The following is a 19,220-nucleotide window of genomic DNA, read 5'->3' as shown; positions in this document are numbered from 1 at the left end:
ATGTTTTCTAAATCAATGGAAAAAATTGACCCTGATTCTTGAACCTTCCATGGAGTATGGTGTCACTAGTTTTCAGAAGGAGGCTTGGGTGTCCTTGTGCAGGCACTGGTGGGGAAGGAGACCATGTCTGCTGTTAGGAATCCCTAAAATGAACCATATGGCTTAGACAGATATTTGCTCTCAGACCAGGCGTAACTATTGTTCTTGAACGTATGATCTGAGAGTTTTATTCAAGAATCTGAAAACTAGACAAGGAATTTTTTTTTTTTTTTTTTTGCTGTAAGAGGGAGTGGGAAAGTCAGAGCAGGGAAAATGGGTTATTTTTTCTTTCCTATAACATTGGGAAAACTTCTTTAGTTGGAATAAAAGAATCAGGAAAAGCACCCTAATTAGAAAGTTTATATGTTTGGCCCAACACCAATCTCTTTTTGATGCCCATCCCTGAACCGTTTTGGAACCTAAACATTATTAGGTATACAATTTGTGTTATTCTGTCATTTTTTTCTACTGTCCAATCTTCCTTATATTCAAGTCTTACCTATGGGATGAAATAGTTATAAAGCTAAATGATATTAACATTTGATTCTTTGTACTATTAATACCTGACACATGGTTGGCATGCAATAAATATTTAATATTATTACTAATGGTACCTAAAAATGTTAGATGAGAGGAAATCAAATAAATTCTCTATAATTCAATGTTATAATTGCCAATAACTTGTTTATATACCCTGCTTGACTCTAAATTCTGATGCCTATGTTTATCACCATTGTATTCCCCAACGTACAAGTAGTAGGTTTTCAATAGATATTTGTTGAATGAGAACATCTTTTTTTTACATTGTTTTTATATAGCACAAGTATAATCGATATTTATAATGATAATCTTAAAATACTGCAAGGCCCCAAAGTTCCATAAAGCATTGATCACATCATGTTTAATAAATATTAGTTAGGGGCATTTTATTATATCTTGCATCTTAGAAAATTAGTGATTTATGTAAAGATTATATAACTCGATATCCAGAATATTTGGTTAATAAGAATTGTCTTTTTTTCTTGACCATATAACTGGGAAATAACATTTTCTATAGAGTGTTATTTCATATCTAGGTAACATGTTATTAATAATAAAATTTTATTGAATTTATTTTTCATAACGTCAGCACTACCAATATATGTTTCCTTTTGGCAGCTTATCATGGAAATGAGAGAGTTGCTTTCTATCTATCTTCCCAGGAAAGATTTAGGAATGCTGGTCTGCTCTGAATCTGACTGTGAAAGTCCTAGAAAATATCTCTTTAAGGATCTGGATGGGAGAGCCCTGGGTCTGCCTCCACCAGTTTCTGTATTTCCTAAAATTGAAGCAGAATGGACTGGATCCTTCTTCAACACAGGTCAGTTCTATCTGAACTCGATGTCTCCAGTAGAGGGAACAAGCATGGGACGGAGCTGGTTTGGCTGGGTGGTCCAGTGGGAACAAAATATCCTGGAGAGGAACTGAGCAATAGAGTTGGAGTCTGTGCCAGTAAGCTGCTCCACTCACCTCTATCTCAGGAATGTTGGGTGCTTAAGGGATGTCACAGTACCACCGTTTTGCCCTCCGTGAGATTGCCTGTGGTCCATGTCAAAGGTACAGACTCCCAACACCCCCTTGTGCACAGGTGAAGAGAATGGTCCTCTCACTAGGTTGGTCTCCTGGGCCTGAAGCAGCACTCTCCGTGCTCAGCGTTTCGCAGTGTCTGCCTTGGAAGCAGTTCCTCTGGATTCTGAATCTTTCTCTTCCACCAGAGCTAAATGCCCTCACTCTGGAAAGGGTGGTAGACTAGATGGCATGCCTTCTTTTTTGCCTTCCTTTACTCCATCTTCTAATTGTCCCTGGGGGACTATAATCAAAATCCCTCCTTATTCTTCTTGCTTTTACAAGCCCATCCGGCTCTCAATTTTTATAGCTGGACCCCTGGAGAGATCATCGTCTTTCTACTTCTACAAACAACGCAACTCTGAGTTTACATTTTTGTTCAGGTGGAAACTGCTGCAAGTACATCCAAAGAACTTTCCCAACTTTCTTCCTACTTCATTGGATGACTCTTTTCAGACTTCTTTTCTAGTCTCCCTTTCTCTTTTGAAGTTTTGAATATTCCAGGACTATGTCCTCAGACCTCTTCTCTTCCTATCTTGCTCCTAAATCCAAAGTTGAAATACCGTTTACTGCTGATGAATTTATATCTCCAGCCCAGACTCCACCCTGAACTGTAGTCTGTTATAACCAGCTGACTCCACTGGGAGGTATAATTCGCATCTCAGACTCAATATGCCCCAAATGGGGACTCCTGGAGACGTGACCCACAGTCGTCCCAGCTAAGCCATGCAGAAGCTAAAATGTTGACACTTCAAAACCTTACTCTTCATTGGCCGAGGGATGCTCCTGGGTGCACTAACTCTCCAGCCCTTTGGCTTTTCCCTGAACAGGCCAGTCATGCTCTTTCCCACGGCCAGGAAAATCCTTTCCTGGAAGGTTTCCTTCTGAGGAGGGAAAAACCTTCCTCAGAAAGGAGTGGTAGGTTTTTGTAGCAGCCATCTTTGGTATGTGAAGGTGAATGCCGGGAAGATATGGGGTGACACTGAAAATGTCTCTTGCAAACAGGAACTCTAAAATGTCCATCAAATACTCCAGGTGTGAATAATAATATTCTTTCCATGAATTCTTAGGTGGTGCTTACCACGTGGTGTAAATATACTGTTTAGGCACAAGCATATTTGCTGCTGGTTGAAAAGCTGTATATTTTATTTTTTCACCACTCTTTGTCTTGGTTGTGAAACATGATTCAATGGTAAAACTCTGATAGGTATTATAATATTACATGCTACTTACTATCAGCATATGGACAAGCGTGAGCATATGTGTGGGAGGCTGAAGGTATATTGGGAGGTGTGTAGGATGGACTGCCTTAAACTCCTGATGTTTTAAAGCTTTATAACATTTTAAATGAGGTTGCTATAGGTCCCAACTGTAAGGATTCCCACAGTAGAATCCACTGTTTATTGCACTACAAATACAGTCTGTGTCTTCGTGCCATGAAGGAGACAGCACATAGTAAATGGTGCCTTCTGGGTACTAACAGGATTGGAGTGTTTTCCTGTGACTTCCAAAATAGGAATAGATCCCTCCTTCCCTAGTTCAAATCCCTTCTCATTTTTTTTTTTTTTTAAAAAGCAAGGAACATGACTTTTTTTTTTTTTTAATGGGAATTATTTATTTATTTATTTATTTATTTATGGCTGTGTTGGGTCTTCGTTTCTGTGCGAGGGCTTTCTCTAGTTGCGGCAGGTGGAGGCCATTCTTCATTGCGGTGCGCGGGCCTCTCACTGTCGCGGCCTATCTTGTTGCGGAGCACAGGCTCCAGACGCGCAGGCTCAGTAATTGTGGCTCACGGGCCTAGTTGCTCCGCGGCATGTGGGATCTTCCCAGGCCAGGGCTCGAACCCGTGTCCCCTGCATTGGCAGGCAGATTCTCAACCACTGCGCCACCAGGGAAGCTCCCCTTCTCACTTTTTAAACCATAGTTTTATGCTACTTTCCAGTTTCTGTCCACAATATCGTGAAGGAGAAAAGCACAAATTTAATCTTAAGAGAATAAATGTCTATTTTGTATTTTTCCTCTGCAAGACAAGAACCTATGGTCATCTATAAAACAGTGGAAGCAGCCCAGCAAAGATGAAAATGGAGGCCTCTGGAACCAGCTCTTATATTTATTCCAAATGGCGTTGAGTTTAACACACCCTTTTGGCCTTTCTCCATTTTATTAACAAACAGTTTGGAGTCCATTGCCTTTGAGGTTTATTTTTAATTTGAAAAATACAGATTTTATTTGCACATATAAGTTCACATGCAAAACTCAGACAGATATCCACAGGGCCCAATGTATTGTCATATGCTCCGGTGTTGGGAGCAAAAATTATCCACGTGGATCAGCTGTGAGGAACACTGTGCCAGTGGGTTTTGCTGTCTGTGTAATGCAGGGTGTGTAGCCAGGGGAAAAGTGAGCTGCTAATTTTGTTTTGTACTTATCTGTAAGTTCGCATCTGCAGCCAACTTTGAAACATGCATGGCAACAGGGTGCAAGGCAGCTAATCCCAGGCAGGAGAACCTCTAAGAACCATTTGCATTTTATTCTGGAAAGAATTTCTTTTGATGATGGAGGCATCTGATCATCTGAAAATCCAAAATTATAAAAACAAAGTCTTGAAATTAATATCCCATTTAGGTAGGACTAGATCAGTACTAGAGCTTTCCACCCTGGCTTCTGACTCATTTCCTGTCTGTCCCAGTCTACAAATGCATGGAATCACCTCTCAGCCCACTTTGTACGTATGGCTACTGATGTTATTGGGAGAAGACTGAAAGAAATCAGAGCTTTGGTTTCAGTGGCATTTTACAATTTCTTAGCCATGATATAGAAAGTAGAAAGGGAGTGTAACGGAAGCTAGCATCCCTTGAGCACCTTTTGCACACGATGTGCTGAAGTTGGCATTTTCACTCATTCAGCAAATGCATTTGACCATCTGTAGTCTACCAGTGCCTTTCTAAGGATGGAAACTATAGTTGTGAATAACATTCCTGCTTTCATCAAACTTATGTTCCAGTGGAGATTATATCTATATATCTATATCTATAAACAAATAAATAAAAATATTTCAATAGTGATGAGAGGTATGAAGAAAATAGAACAGAGTTTTGGGCTAGAGAGGTAGCTTCAGGTGTGTGTGGGTGTATGTAGTGTGTGGTGTGACGTGTGTGTGTGTGTGTGTGTGTGTGTGTGTGGTGTGTGTGTAAGGGAGCTGCTATTAGAAACAGAGTTACAATTCCAATGAGGCCTGAATGAGGAGCAAGGAATCGCTCCTCTGAGCAGACAGGGGAGCTTTCCAGGGAGAGGGACCAGCCAGAGCAGGGGCTCTGATACCAGAATGGCCTCAGTGTGTCTGAAGGGTGGGTGGAAAAGAGACCCATGGGAGTGATGTATAGTTAATGAGAGGGGGCGTAGTTGCAGGTAGTCAGGGCTTAGCCCCTTTATAGGCCAGAGTAATTTAGTAAGATGGTGTCGGAAGGTGGTGCTAGGATTTTATTCACTCTCTGAAAAGATCGTACAAGCTGCTGTGGGGTGAATGGATCATGGTGAGAGCGAGGCTGGGAGCAGGCAGTGCAGTTAGAAAGCTGGGGTTGAGGCGGCCCAACAGACGCAGGACTCCATGAGTGGTCCACCGCCCTGTGCTGCCCACAGCCTGCGCCGGTTCACAGTGAGGTGATGACAGAAATGTCACCTGTAGAACCAGAGCTACTTGACAGTAATTGTACATCTGTTGGATCTAATGAACAAAACTTAGGGCTTTCATTTTGTACGTCTAATTTGTCTGATAATTTGCATTATATTTTAAATGTGTTGGTTCTCAATAGACTGGAAATTTTGAAACAAACAAACAAAGCAAAACATAAAACCCCCTCGTTCTCCTGCCCTTGTTCTCCTTCTTCAATTTAGGAGGTAAATTTGATGTGCTTAGGACAGTGGTTCCCAAAGCTGGCTTATTATCAGAATCACCTAGGGCATTAAACATTTGTTTGCATGAGTCGATAGGTGTGTGAAGCCCAAGCCTTTGTATTTAACACACACACAAACACACATACACACAAATACACACACATACACACACATACACACACATACATACACATCCACACACATGCATACGTACACATCCACACACACACAGAAGTCCTCCCCAAGTGATTCTGCTGGGCTAAGGTTTGAGAATCACTGTTATAGAGTTATACACCCCCTTTGAAGTCAACAGACAGGATGTTAAGAAGACAATATTTTTAATTTAAAAAGCGGGCAGTTTCAGTTTCTCATGAAGAATCAAGAATTAGCTCTCTGTGCCAAATACCAGCAGACATAAACATACTTGCTTATATACACACTGTATATATTTCTGAAAGGGAAAAGAACATTAACTAAAAAGACATAGGAGTATTTACAATCTAAATTAAGTCTTTAGTAATAAGAATATATTAAACCTTTTTAAAAAATTCAGATTATTTTTCCTAGTGTTGAAGTGAGTTAAATGACCTCAGCATATCACTGTCACAATATATCACTGGATAAAAATGGGTTCAATGTTAAGTTTATTTTTTAAACTATATATTGAATCATTGTATTAAAAGTCTGAACTCATGATAAGCTTTTCCCACACTTTCCTCAACATCATGCCCAGCAAAGTACTGTGGTCTGACTGGGACTTCTGACTAAATCCACCTTCAGGGCAGGTGAGAGTTTCCCATTCTTTCCCAGGAAAGAGTAAGAAACATTTTTCAAATCGTGTTACTTCTTGGACACTTCTTGAGAAAGAAAGTTATAAACCATTATGGAGATCTTAAAAGTGACTAGCCTCAAATCAAAAATAAAAGATGAGGTTGGTGAAAAAGAAAATAAAGCTGGCATTGGACTGTCAGCACACAGAGTGATGAAGTGGTTTGTAACTGAATAATGGGGAAACTCAAGTTTCAGTGTGGGGACGTGTGCTCAGCTGCCTAACAGAGAGCAGCCAGCATGTATTCAACTGTTTGTTGCTAGGTCGTGAAATGTGTCTTTTCTTTAAGCTTTCCAGGCTTCTCTTTTTTCCCGTTTGCCCTGGGAATGACAGCAAGATGGTATTATAAAATGGAAGAAGGAGAGGGAGGGAGAAAATGAGAGGACAGAACGGAGAGAGGAAACGGTTGTTAGAAAATTTGTCTGCCAATATATGTGCTTGTAGAGGTCTTCTCTTCTAGCTAGAGGGGGAAATACCATTCTCTTTTCCCAAGCAATTATAGGCCCCAAAGATTGAAGCTTGGTATATAGCTCTTTAATCTCAGCAGATATTTATGGTCAAACATTAGACTTTTAGGATTCCAGATGTCAGGGTATTAAAATATAAAGGCACAGTGGAGTCTCAGAAAATATTAGAATCTTTGGGATATGTGACTGCAGGGATTTTTATCCTGAGCAGAGGAGGATAAAGCTTCCGGGAATGCTTTTTAAGACCCAAAGAGCACCTTTCTTCCACCTTAGTCTCTCCCTCTTCCATGCCTTGTCTGGTCTCCAGGCAGTGAAGGGCATAACAATATTTGATTGCATTTTTAAATAATCCGTACTGTGAATTGGAATGATTTTCCTGTGTGACTTGTAAAGGGTGATGTAAAGAGGCATTATGATGTACAGGAGCAATTTCCCTTTCCTTTCTTCAATCTAGACATCCTATTTCTGTGATTTTCTTGCTCTTCAGCCCTTCCATTAACAACTAGTACTTGTTGCGTATGTTTCTGACTCTGTGCTAAGACCTTCAGATGAATGATCTCATTTAATGCCATGGACAGGATCTATCCTAGGAGATAAATATTCTTGTCCCCTCTATTTTATCGATGTGGAAGCTGATGAGACACATAGGCAACTTGCCCAAGTCATACAACTAATTAATAGAAGATTCAGAACTGAACCCGTGTTTTTAACACTGTGCTGTACTGTACACAGTACCCTCCTTCGACTTTTTCTTGCTTCTTTCACTGCATTGTCCAAGGTAAGCTCTCTGAGATCTAACAGCTTTTCTCACACACAAAGCTCTGTCTACGAAGAACAAAGCAAACTGAAACTGTGCAATTATTCCAGCAATTATCCACCCCAACTAGCAATAATAATAGTTACCATTTATCTGGCATATTCCATGTGCCACGCATTATGCTAAGTGGCTTATAAACATTCCTATTTATCCCTACAACAACCTTAACATGTAGGAATTATTATCCCTTTCAGCATTTGAGGGAATAAGGGTTTAGAAAAGTTAACTAATTTTTCATGGTCCCGCAGCTAGAATGTGCAGAACCAAGATTTAAATCTGTATTTGTCTGACTCCAAAGTCTGGGCTTGTAACCACTTCTAGGTAATTATCATCGTGTGGCCTGAATCATCTGGTGGCTGTACAGAGATATATTTAACCGAGTAATTCACATATTTCCACTTTACATGGTAGGAAATAGATGTTTAGGTTTAAAAAAAATAACTGTCAATTACTATGACGTCTTTAAGAAACAGTGTAATAGCAATCACACAGAAACCTCATTTAGTTCCTCTTCTTCCTCTTCTTCTAGTATATATGTGTATATATATTAGTTTTCATGGACAAACTAAATGGACTCTGTCACATCCAAGAAAAGCCTTTTGCCAGCATTAATCACTGAAGGTTGTGTGATGGCAATAGAGTTGTATGGAGAAGAAGCTTTGGTCATGAGATCAAAAGTGTATTATGGTAATTTTTCTGTAGCTTCTTCTTTTCCCCCAGTGACTTAATGCAGGGTTTTTTTTTCCAACCTAGGCAAAAAGTTATCGAGTACCCAGTGAGAGCAAAGCACTGTGTACTGTTGGAGTAACCTAGAAAGAACATCAAGGTAGATCAGAAAAGAAGGCATATATGAAAGAGGCAAGTAAAGAATTGTGTTTAGAAGCAGCAGACGCAGGCCTTCCTGTGCGTTGCAGTGTAATAGCTCCCCTATGGAATGCCCCTGGCTCCCACATGCAGCTGGGACTCTGTCTCTTTATGTCCTTGTTTCATCTATCACTCAATTCCATTATAGCTCATCTCATGCTCTACAGCCATCACTTTACAAGCCTGCCTTCTCACCAGACTGAGTACCTTGAAGGCAAACATCTTTGAATTTTTAGTGCAATCTTTGGAACATAATATGTGCCCAGTACATGTTTGCTGAGTGAGGGAATAAATGAATAAATGGGTGACTAAATGAGTGAAAAAGTCAAGAATTGAAGTTTGCCATCAGCTGTTTCACAAAATGTTTTGTAGATTTACTCAATGTATAATTTGTTTTAGCATTTTTAAAGAGTGTTTCCCATTCACTTATCTTAGGAGATTGTGAAAAATGTGATGCATGGCCAGATATATGTTGAAAACTCTGACCGTTCCCGTTTTGGAGATTCATCACATGCATTAAAATATTAAAGGTTCTGATAAGTCCTGCAATTAAAAAAAAAAAACAAACTGTTCAACTTTGTGTTATCCAGTATTCTCAAACTTTTTGACTACAGAATACATTTTCATACTACACATGAGTACTCCTTGGAATTAGTGTAGTTCAGAATGCATTTTGGAGAATATTGTCTCATATTAATACAGTAGGCTGCAGAAATACATGCCAGTTGGAAAGGAAATGATAAGATTACAGTATTTTTGATTTTGATGGTTTCTTGAAGGTCAATCAGTTGCACTTCCCATTCAATGTGAAGATGGCCTCTATTGTTGACTTTCTCAGGAAGTGGGAATTCATTCCCTTACAAGACTGCCTAATATATTTTGAATAATTTTAATTGTTAGGATCTTCCTGTATGATTTCTATCTACTAACCTAGTCTGCTTTCTGGTGACAAAGTATAAGTAATTCTTTCCATATTGCATCTTTTTACATATTCAAAAGCGGTTACCTTTTTCTAGCATAGAAATTCTAAACTTTTTTCTGTTAGTAAACATATGACAGAGTTTTTCAGGTTTTCACTTTCTAAACTGGCTTGTTTTGATGTTCTTCAGTTGTTGATGATTTTTCCAAAATGTAGAAACCAAAACTGAGCATTGCCTATCCAGAACAGCATTGTCCAATAGAAATAATAATGCAAACCACAAGTGTAATTTAAATATTCTAGAGTCCAGATTAAAAAAAGGAAAAAGAAACAGGTGAAATTTAATTAATAATATATTTTATTTAATCCAATATATTCAAAGTGTTATTTGAAGATGTAATCAGTACAAAATTACTGAGATATTTGTATTTTTTTCATACTATCTTTAAAATTTCACATGAATTTTACAGTTACAGCATATCTCAATTCAGAAACTACATTTTCATAAGAAATATTTGATCTAGATTTCATAAACTTTACAATTGAAAAGTAGATGCACGTACAATTTGTTCCAAATATACCTAAACATTTTTTGTAACTAAATTATCAGTTTTACACTTTAAATTATATTTAATTAAAATTATATACAATTTAAAATTTAGTTCTTCAGTTGCACTAGTCATTTTTCAAGGCCTAAATAGCTACACGCAGATGAGTATTTCTTCCTTTGTTCTGGAGGGATAAATATTAAAGAGAACTGATTTTTTAAGACCTATGTGCTAGACTGTATTTGTCTCTGATAAATTTCACTTTTATAAGTCCTTTTTATAGGTCATCATATGCATCTTGGGTTTCTAGAATTAGAAACTAACCACAGAATTAGAAGCCATTCTGGAGACCACCTTATTGGTTCTGGGCATATAACTCGGTCAGTAAAAGAGAGAAGCTTGCCTAGCTGGGATTATCTGCCATTAGCAGAAACTACTGTTTAAATATCCAGTCCTCCAAATAAAGCATCAAGGTTTTCTGAGCCTGGGAATTTTACTATTCAGGGTATAATCCTTTATTGAGAAATCTATTCACATTTCTATGGTTTGTTATATGAGAAGCAGTAACATCAATGTTCCACAAGAGGGGCTATTTTTGAATGTCGGTCACTAAGTGAAATTACTTAACTTTTTGCCATGATGATATACTGGCTCTCTCCTTTCTCTTTTTCATTTTCTTGTCTTTCTTTCGCCTTTCCTCCCCCAGCCTCTGCCCCTGGATTATTTCCAGGACTTCACTGAATAGTAAACTGTGGTCTTATTCGTAAAACTTTAATAATGGAGGAATCCTTCAATGCTGCTTTCATTCTTTTGGTACAAGAATTATTGAAAGATTTAGAAGGCAGAAGCTCAAACTTTAGCTTGTTTTATGCCTAAGACAGATGGATGGTTTCTATGTGTTTGATTATTTTGTGTTTGTGTGTGTGTGTGTGTATGTGTGCACACGCATTTTAATGGAAGGAAACACTTGGGCAGTCCCACCAACAAATAAAGCACTTGTGCCTTACCAATAGGTGCTAAACAAGTTCATGACTGAGACCTTTTCATTTCAATATTATGGATCTGAAAGATTCTTTGATTTAGTTTTAAGTTTTTTCTCCATATATTTGCACACTCACTAGGTGTAAAATTAATGCTATGTTGTGACATTCTGAATGCAATTATTAAAATATCCTAGAAATAGATATGTGGATGGAACAAAAAATTTTTTAAAGGTCAGAAATAGATACCAAATACATTAAAGAACTTAGTTTATAACAAAGATGACATTTTAAATCATGGGAAAATAGAAACTATTCATTAATGATATTGAGGCACTTGACTAATCACTCAGGGAAAAAAATTAGGAATTCATATCTTTCTCTTTATAAAAATAAGTTTCATACAGATTCAAAATGAAAAAAATATATAGAATTACCAGGAAATATTGGTGAGGTTATATATTCTTAGCATTATGGAGATTTTTCTTAGCATGAATCAAAATCTAGGACATATATGTAAATATTTGATAAATTTGACTCTTTCCAAATTAAAAAGTTCTGCAAAGAATATTAAAAACTAAACTAAAAAACTAGGGAAAAAATACAACTCATATAGAAAAGGGCTAATTTCCTTAATATACCAAAAAAATTCTTACTAATATTTAAGAACAAAAAAAGAACAAACCAATTCAAAAAATATTCAGAGGATTCTAAAGTGCATTTCACAGAGAAATAAATACAAATGCCAAAAAGCATACAAAAAGCCATACAAAACATACAAAAAGAGAAAGATGGTTTCTCTCATAATCAGAGCGAAGGTTAAGAGTTTTGACACTGAGTTGAGCTGTCTGCATTGTGTCCACTTACTAGATGGGCAACTCCAAGAAAGCTTCTTATTCTCTCTGAGCCTCAGTTTCCTCATTTAGGAAGTGGAGATATTAATAGTATATACTCATACGTTTATTGGAAGGATTAAAAGAGAGCAACTCAACAAAAGTATCCACCACTACTACCAAGACAGTGATGACCACTGCCACTATTATTTACTATTAATATGATTATTTTAGCAGTAGTGTTGGCAACTATCTAAAGGCCTATACCTCTGACTCCACAACTCCACTTTTAGGAAATTATCCTAAAAATTTCTGTTGAACGAATAAACAAGACAGTAAAACATATATAATGAAAAAGAAAAAACTCCCTGCCTTTACCCTCTGCTGTCCTGATCTTCAGTGCTGCAGCTTAGAGGGAAGTTTCCATTTTTAAAAATCATGTATATGTATTACTTATTATTTTAATAAGAATAATGATAGTAAAACTCATTTATATAACAAATGGGAATCATCCTGAAATATGAGTTGGTTATTATGTAAAGCATGTCAGGAAAAGGGACGCAGAAGAAAAGAAATTTTCCTAGCCCTAGAAGCCAATCTCTCTACTATGGAATTACGGACTCCCTGTAGGACCCAATTCCAATTTGCTTAACTCCCTCACAGGAAAAATATTAATAAAAATTGAATATAAGTTCCTGAAAATAATTGCCATGGAGAAAGGGATTTGAAGCTGATTTTTTCTGTGCCTGTGGATAATAATCTCTTCCCTTTTGGGTGATGTTGGTGAGATGCAACTTTCCTTAAGCATGGCCCGTGTGGAAACCAGCCTATCCCTACATCTAGACCATATTCTCTCTTCTTTGAGCACTTTACAGGCAAAGGAGCAGATCCTAGAGCTATAAAACTCACAATGCCTATAAACTATTCAGCCCCTCACCTGGCTTGGGATAAGCACTAAGGAAGTACTAGTGCCCACTGTTTTGTTGCCTCCATTTATCCTGCCTCCGACTGGGGTGATGACTTGAACATTTGAGCATCCATCTTAACTGGTTATTTTACCAGTTTTCTGCTGCTGCCATAGCAAATTATTATAAATTTAGTGACTTAAAAGAACACCCATGTATTGTCTCACAGTTCTGCAAGTCAGAAGTCTGGGATACTTGTCTGGTTTCTCTGCTTAGAGCCTCTCAAGGTTGAAAGTTAGATATTGGCAGGACTGCATTTCTTTCTGGAGTTTTTATGGATGAATCCACTTCTAATCTCACTCAGGTTCTTGGCCTGATTCAGTTCTACGTGACTGTAGGACTGAGGTTCCCATTCCCTTGCTGGTTGTAGACTGGGGGAATCATGCTCAACCTCTAGGGCTGCCCACACTCCCTGACCGTGACCCGTTTCACCTGCAAAGCCAGCAAGGGTGGCTTGTGTCCTTCACATGCTTTGAATTTCTCCTGCCTTCTCTTCTGCTGCATATCTCTGATTCTAGCCAGAGAAAGTTCTTTGCTTTTAAGAATTTATAGGATTAGATTGAGCTCACCTAGATAAACTCCCCACTTTAAGATCCATGAACTTAATTACACCAACAAAGTCCATATTCACATGGTGAAGATTAGGGCATGGACATCTTTGGGAGGTTATTACTCAGCCTACCATAGTTCTTTGTAAGACCTTAGTTTGAGTTTGGAAGGGGGAAGAACAAGAAATAGTAAGTTGGAATACTGATGCTATCTCTGGAAGATTTCTCTCAGGAAAGAAGGAAGACCTGGTTTATCTGATTTTAGAGGTACTGTAGAAATATGGAGGTCTCCGTATCTGCTCTCCAGGGTGAACATCAGGTTTTGATGGAAAAATTATCAATAGAACTGGATTTATTTGATATGATTATGTAACATTATGATTCTTAGCCTGATTTTTGTCTCATCTTTGTTACAATTTGAAGCAAAAAATATTTTATAGGCATATCTCATAGATATCGTGGTTTTGGTTCCAGACCGCCTAATAAAGTGAATATCACAAAAAAGCAAGTCATAAATTTTTTGGTTTCCCAGTACATATAAAAGTTATATGTACATTATGCTCTAGTCTGTTAAGTGTGCAATAACATTTATCCAAAAATCAATGCACATCCCTTCATTAAAAAATACTTATTGCTAAAAAATGCTGAACATAATCTGAACCTTCAGTGAGTTGTCATCTTTTTGCTGGTGGAAGGATTGAAATATTGCGAGAATTACCCAAATATGACAGAGACATGAGGTGAGCCAATGCTGTTGGGAAAATAGTGCTGACAGACATGCTCAACGCAGGGTTGCCACAAACCTTCAATTTGTAAAAATCTCAGTATTTGCAGAGTGTAATAAAATGAGGTATGCTTGTGTACTGATATGCATTTAAATATGTATTTTATTACATGTGTTTTAACTATGACTTTATTATAAACTGTCTTTGATATATTTATTTACAATGCTATCACTTCAAAATACAGCCTCAGTCACCAAATTTCCCCTGAATTAAGGGAACCAGAATCTAGGCATTAGAAACTCCTGAAGGTCTAGTGCCTGATGATGCTTGGTGACACAAATGTGAACTTCTGTAATAAGGGAAAGCGGCTCATTTTCCCTGGCTCTCTCAGACACATCAATGGCCCACCCAAATAGCTGAGTATGAACTTGCAAAAGCTTAGATGAGGGAGCACCGCATTTTGCAGCAATTAATTTTGCAGAGGAAGCAGTCTGTTTAAAGATGCCTGCAGCACTCACTAAAATGGGGGCTGTTTTTCAAGGCCACCAGAGCTGCAGTGGGCTCTGGCTGGTTCATCCACAAAACAATGTTAAAATATGGCCTCCTGGGTTTTGCAAAAGGAGGGACTGGAGGGGCAATGAATTATGCTCACCTGCTAGAGCTGGGTGAAGTCTGTAATTGTTTAGCCCCCTAGCACTCCCCTGCAAGGGTTAAAATGACAGAGATATTAGTTGGCGATGGCTAAAATTGTTGGTTTGAAGCTCTCGGCAATACGCAGACTGTTATTTACCGGACTTGGTCGATTTACTTCTTAATGCAATAATGACCTGTGAAATGAAACGTGAGCTAGACAATTGTTCCTCATTGTTTCCAGTAAAACAGCCCTTCATACCCCATTAAACCACCATTAATTCCATATGAAAGAGAGTCGTGCCCAAGCGCAGGATGGTCTCTCTCTTTCTTTCTCAGACTTTCCTGCCCTCGTGCTCCTGTTTCATTTTTCTTCATTTACTTTGTATTTCCCCTTTTCTTCCTCTTACCCTCCATTTCTCCAAATGGAATATGTGGGTCATGGAATCCATGGTGGGACATTTTTCCAAAGGACACTCGGAGTTACATCTCCTCCAAAACAGAGGCAAGGTTTCAGTTGCCAAGCCTCCACCCTCTCTCTGTTTGCCTTGAACGTGAGAACAGCTACAGAAACAAAAGAGTTTTGAAAAAGAAGGAGCAATTGTTTAGTCTTGTTTAAAAAAAGATCCAAATGCCTATTCCTGATGGGTACGTTCTAGTCTTCCCACACTGGTTGCCTAGTAACTGCCTCCAGGTAAGCCAACCATGTGAATGGGTGATGTACCTTCTCTGGCCTAGGGAGGGGTCCTTCCCACAGCAGGAACGCACACAGGTCACAGAAAGCGCCTCTGTGTTCCAGGAACCTGACTAGTTTCGAACTGCTTTCCCTTCTCCCAGGACCTACTCTAACTCCCCCATAACAAAGGCCCCAACCAGGAAGCACTGAACCACAGGGCATGAAAGCTGCTTCTGGAGCATTTCTTCTCGCTGACCCTTTTCTCCCTACAACCTCATAGCTGGCACCTGTCTTAATTTTTTTTCATTGCATGACTGGAATGTTTTGCTTCATTTTGCATCTTGTTGAAACCTAGCAGGGCCTCTCTGGGTCCCCAATTTCTTGTTTGTAGGAAAAAGGCTTTAGTCTCCTAGACCTTTCTGGAGTTTCAAAGAGCAGACTCCAGCAGTTACTAATTAGGGAAGTGAGGGAATACAGAAACAAAGGAAAACCAGTCAAGAAACAATATTTCAGTGATAAAACAGAGTCCTAACTCCTCCTCAAGAGATATACATAACAATCTGATACACATCTTTGAGTTGTTCTGCTGAAACTAAGACCCCACCTACCCACCCAGGTGGAGGAGGGTGAATACATGCTGAGCACAAGCACAGAGACACCAGACTGGTTGGAATCAGTGGATGATGATGAGGATTTCTGAAACACCACCCTGTCACCTCACCACCAGCCAATCAGAAGAAAGTCATGCCCCCTGCAGCCCTCACCCCAAATGTTGCCTTTAAAAACCCTTTCCTGGAAGCCATCAAGGAATTTGGGTCTTTTGATCATGAGCTGCCTATTCTCTTTGCTTGATGCCCTGCAATAAATGCTGTACTTTCCTTCTCCACAACCTGTGTCAGTAGATTGACTCAGCTGTGCATCGGGCAAGGGGGCCCAAGTTCAGTAACATTGCTGTTTGCAGGGTCCCTGCATGACTCTTTCTGCCTCTGTAGTCACATTGTCTTCTCTTCTTCCTTCAAACGTTTTCAGCATCACTCTTCTGAGGACACTTGTGATTATATTTAGAACTGTTGGGGCCCAGGGTAGACGACCCCAAAATATGCCTTAACAGCATATGATTATTTTGAATTGAAGTTACTTAAGAAACGGTCGAAACAAGAGGGACACTCTGACCCTCTTCTCTGTCTCCCTGAAAGGAGGAAATAAATCTCCCATGTGAAAGGTGCCCTTCATGCATCTGGAGGTAGAAGGGACACCCTTATCGCTAGGGACATGGAATTCAGGGCCAAGAACCTTGTATAAATAAACCTTGTTACTTCTTTCCTAATTTATTACCCAAGCCCAAACTTTGCTTACATTTCTTACTAATTGGGCACCCAAACCTAAATTCTTTTGTCCTGCCAATTCCTCTGAAATTTATTGTTTCTATGTCTAAAAAAATATAAAAGCTGTTGGCTTTGGCCACTTCTTAGGTCCCATTTCTATGAGACCTCTGTGCACATGAATTAAAATTTGTTCCTCTTTCTGCTGTTAATCTGTCTTGTGTCAATTTTATTATTAGTCTCGCCAAAAGAACTCAAGAGAAGTAGAGGGGGAAATTTCCCCCTCCCCAGCAGAGCCCACCTGGATAATGCAGAATATATATATTTTAATCTAGAAAGTCCAGATTTGACAATTAGGGTATTTTCTTTCCCTTTCTCTTCTTGAAAGGAATGAAAAAGAAAGGGGAAAGAAAATATTCTGAATCACCTAAATCACTCTTGATCTCACACATACACACTCAAAACAAATTCAAAATAACACCTCACCATCAATTTTTTATATCATTTTAAATTTTCACTTCTGGTTTTGGAGGTAGGTTTATCATCACCATTTGAAATTCTCAACAGTTGACTTTCCCACCTCTCTCAAAATGGTTCCATTCACGCATGAATTGTTCTTGAATAGTCAATCATTTTATAGGTATCAACTCTGGCACTGGTTTTTGTGATAGTACCTAGTAATTAGAAAGGCTTGTAAATTTCCTATATTCCCCTTCCACACAGGATCATGTGTGCTGGGGAATGAATAGTGCAGGAGGCTGGACACTAACAAAGATTATCTCCCTATGGGACAAGGAGAAAGGCTGTTTATTTTTTAAAATTCTTATTTATTGTATTTATTTTTAATTAATTAATTAATTTATTTATTGGCCATGTCGTATGCACGTGAGCGGCTTGTGGTATCTTAGTTCCCTGACCAGGGATTGAACCCCTGCCCTCGGCAGTGAGAGCATGGAGTCTTAACCACTGGACCACCAAGGAATTCCCAAGGCCATTTAGATCTTCCATATGAACTCACTCTTTTTCTAAAAAAATTGAAGTATAACTGATTTACAATGTTGTGTTAGTTTCAGGTGTACAGCAAAGGGATTCAGTTATATATATATATATACATATATATTATATATATTTCATATATATTATGAAATTTCATATATTTTAGATTTTTTCCATTATAGGTTACTACAGTATGTTATTGAATATAGTTTCCTGTGCTATACAGTAGGTCCTTGTTTTTTAATCTATTTTATATATAGTAGTGCATATCTGTTAACTCCAAACTGCTAATTTATCCCTCCTCCTGCTTTCCCCTTTGGTAACCATAAGTTTGTTTTCTGTGTCTGTGAGTCTGTTTCTGTTTTGTAAATAAGTTCATCTGTATCATTTTGTTTTTTGCTTCCACATATAAGTGATATCATATGATATCTGTCTTTCTCTGTCTGACTTTCTTCACTTAGTATGATAATCTCTAGGTCCATCCATGTTGTGAACTCATTCTTGAATCTGTTGTAAAATGGGTTTCATCACCTCATTCTTTCCTCAAAAACATATCTGGCATTTTACTGTTTGCAGCTGATATCACAAAGGTCCCAGGAACAAAGCGACTCCTTTACAATCATGTAGCCTATCAGACCAAACTTTTAGTTCCTTTTCAAGCCAGTATTTTTTCCCCCTGTATTAAAATCCCTTTTAAGAAAAAGTTAATTAAAAAGGAAATCAGTAATTAGTGAAGTAAACACTAATGAAGTGACTAAGGTCTCATTTAAAACAAGCTTCAATTTTTTTTTTAAAGAAAAAATAATAGAGGGTAACCTTTACTGTTCAGAGTAGGCCTATTCCTGTGGCTATTCCATCTTTCAAGAGTTTACTGAGGATCTACATGTCCTTCAAGGGGATGCCCTCTCCACTCCAGGAGGAAGTGAAGTCTTCCTCCTCAGACTGCCTTGGCTCTTACTGGAATGTCATCATTCATGTTACATTTTGCTCAGCATGATTAATTATATTAGAATGTGGTGGTGCCTTCTTTCCCCGATTTGATTATAACCTTCTAGAAGGCAGGATAGATTTATTATGCTAGTTTTAGCTTAGTTTAACCAATACGTATTGATTCTCTATTACAATTTAATGATAGTTACTTCTATTACAGTAGTTTCCATTTACTGGGTGCCTCTTACATGCCAGACATTGTGTTAGGTGCTTTATATATCATACCTTTACAGTAACTTGGGAAGTAAGCCTCATTTTTATCATTCTAAATATGATGAAACTGAGGCTCACAGAGTTTAGGGGCTTTGTTTAAGATGTACATCAAGTGATAAAGTGAAGATTTATGCCCAAATCTGTCTGAACTCAGTACCCATGCTTTTTTTTCTTAATGACCATGACCTTTCTTGGATATAGGCTGTCTGGGGAATTATGCATAAGTGAGATTCATCTTTGACCCTCAAGGAGATAATTTAGTATGATAATTCGAGTACTCGACTCTAGTTCGAAACAATGTAAGGTAAGCACCTGCAAATATATAAATAGTACTCTGAGCGAACTGGATGGGTGGGATTT

The 19,220-nt window shown here is 38.3% G+C and overlaps 1 protein-coding gene across 7 annotated transcripts in view; it reads left to right on the top strand.

The window, feature by feature from the left end:
* Positions 1-19,220, top strand: part of PKHD1 (PKHD1 ciliary IPT domain containing fibrocystin/polyductin) — a 456,842-nt gene that overhangs the window by 331,734 nt on the left and 105,888 nt on the right. For all 7 annotated transcript variants that reach the window (XM_057555319.1, XM_057555317.1, XM_057555318.1 and 4 more), the window contains one exon: positions 1,242-1,399. In XM_057555319.1, coding sequence (XP_057411302.1) covers positions 1,242-1,399 — 158 coding nt within the window. The remainder of the gene's footprint in view (positions 1-1,241; positions 1,400-19,220) is intronic.

The sequence above is a fragment of the Balaenoptera acutorostrata genome, chromosome 10 (genome assembly GCF_949987535.1).
Source record: "Balaenoptera acutorostrata chromosome 10, mBalAcu1.1, whole genome shotgun sequence".
In the NCBI taxonomy this organism is placed as follows: Eukaryota; Metazoa; Chordata; class Mammalia; order Artiodactyla; family Balaenopteridae; genus Balaenoptera; species Balaenoptera acutorostrata.
The sequence above is the reverse complement of the archived record's forward strand: the minus strand, read 5'-3'. Positions and strand labels throughout refer to the sequence as shown.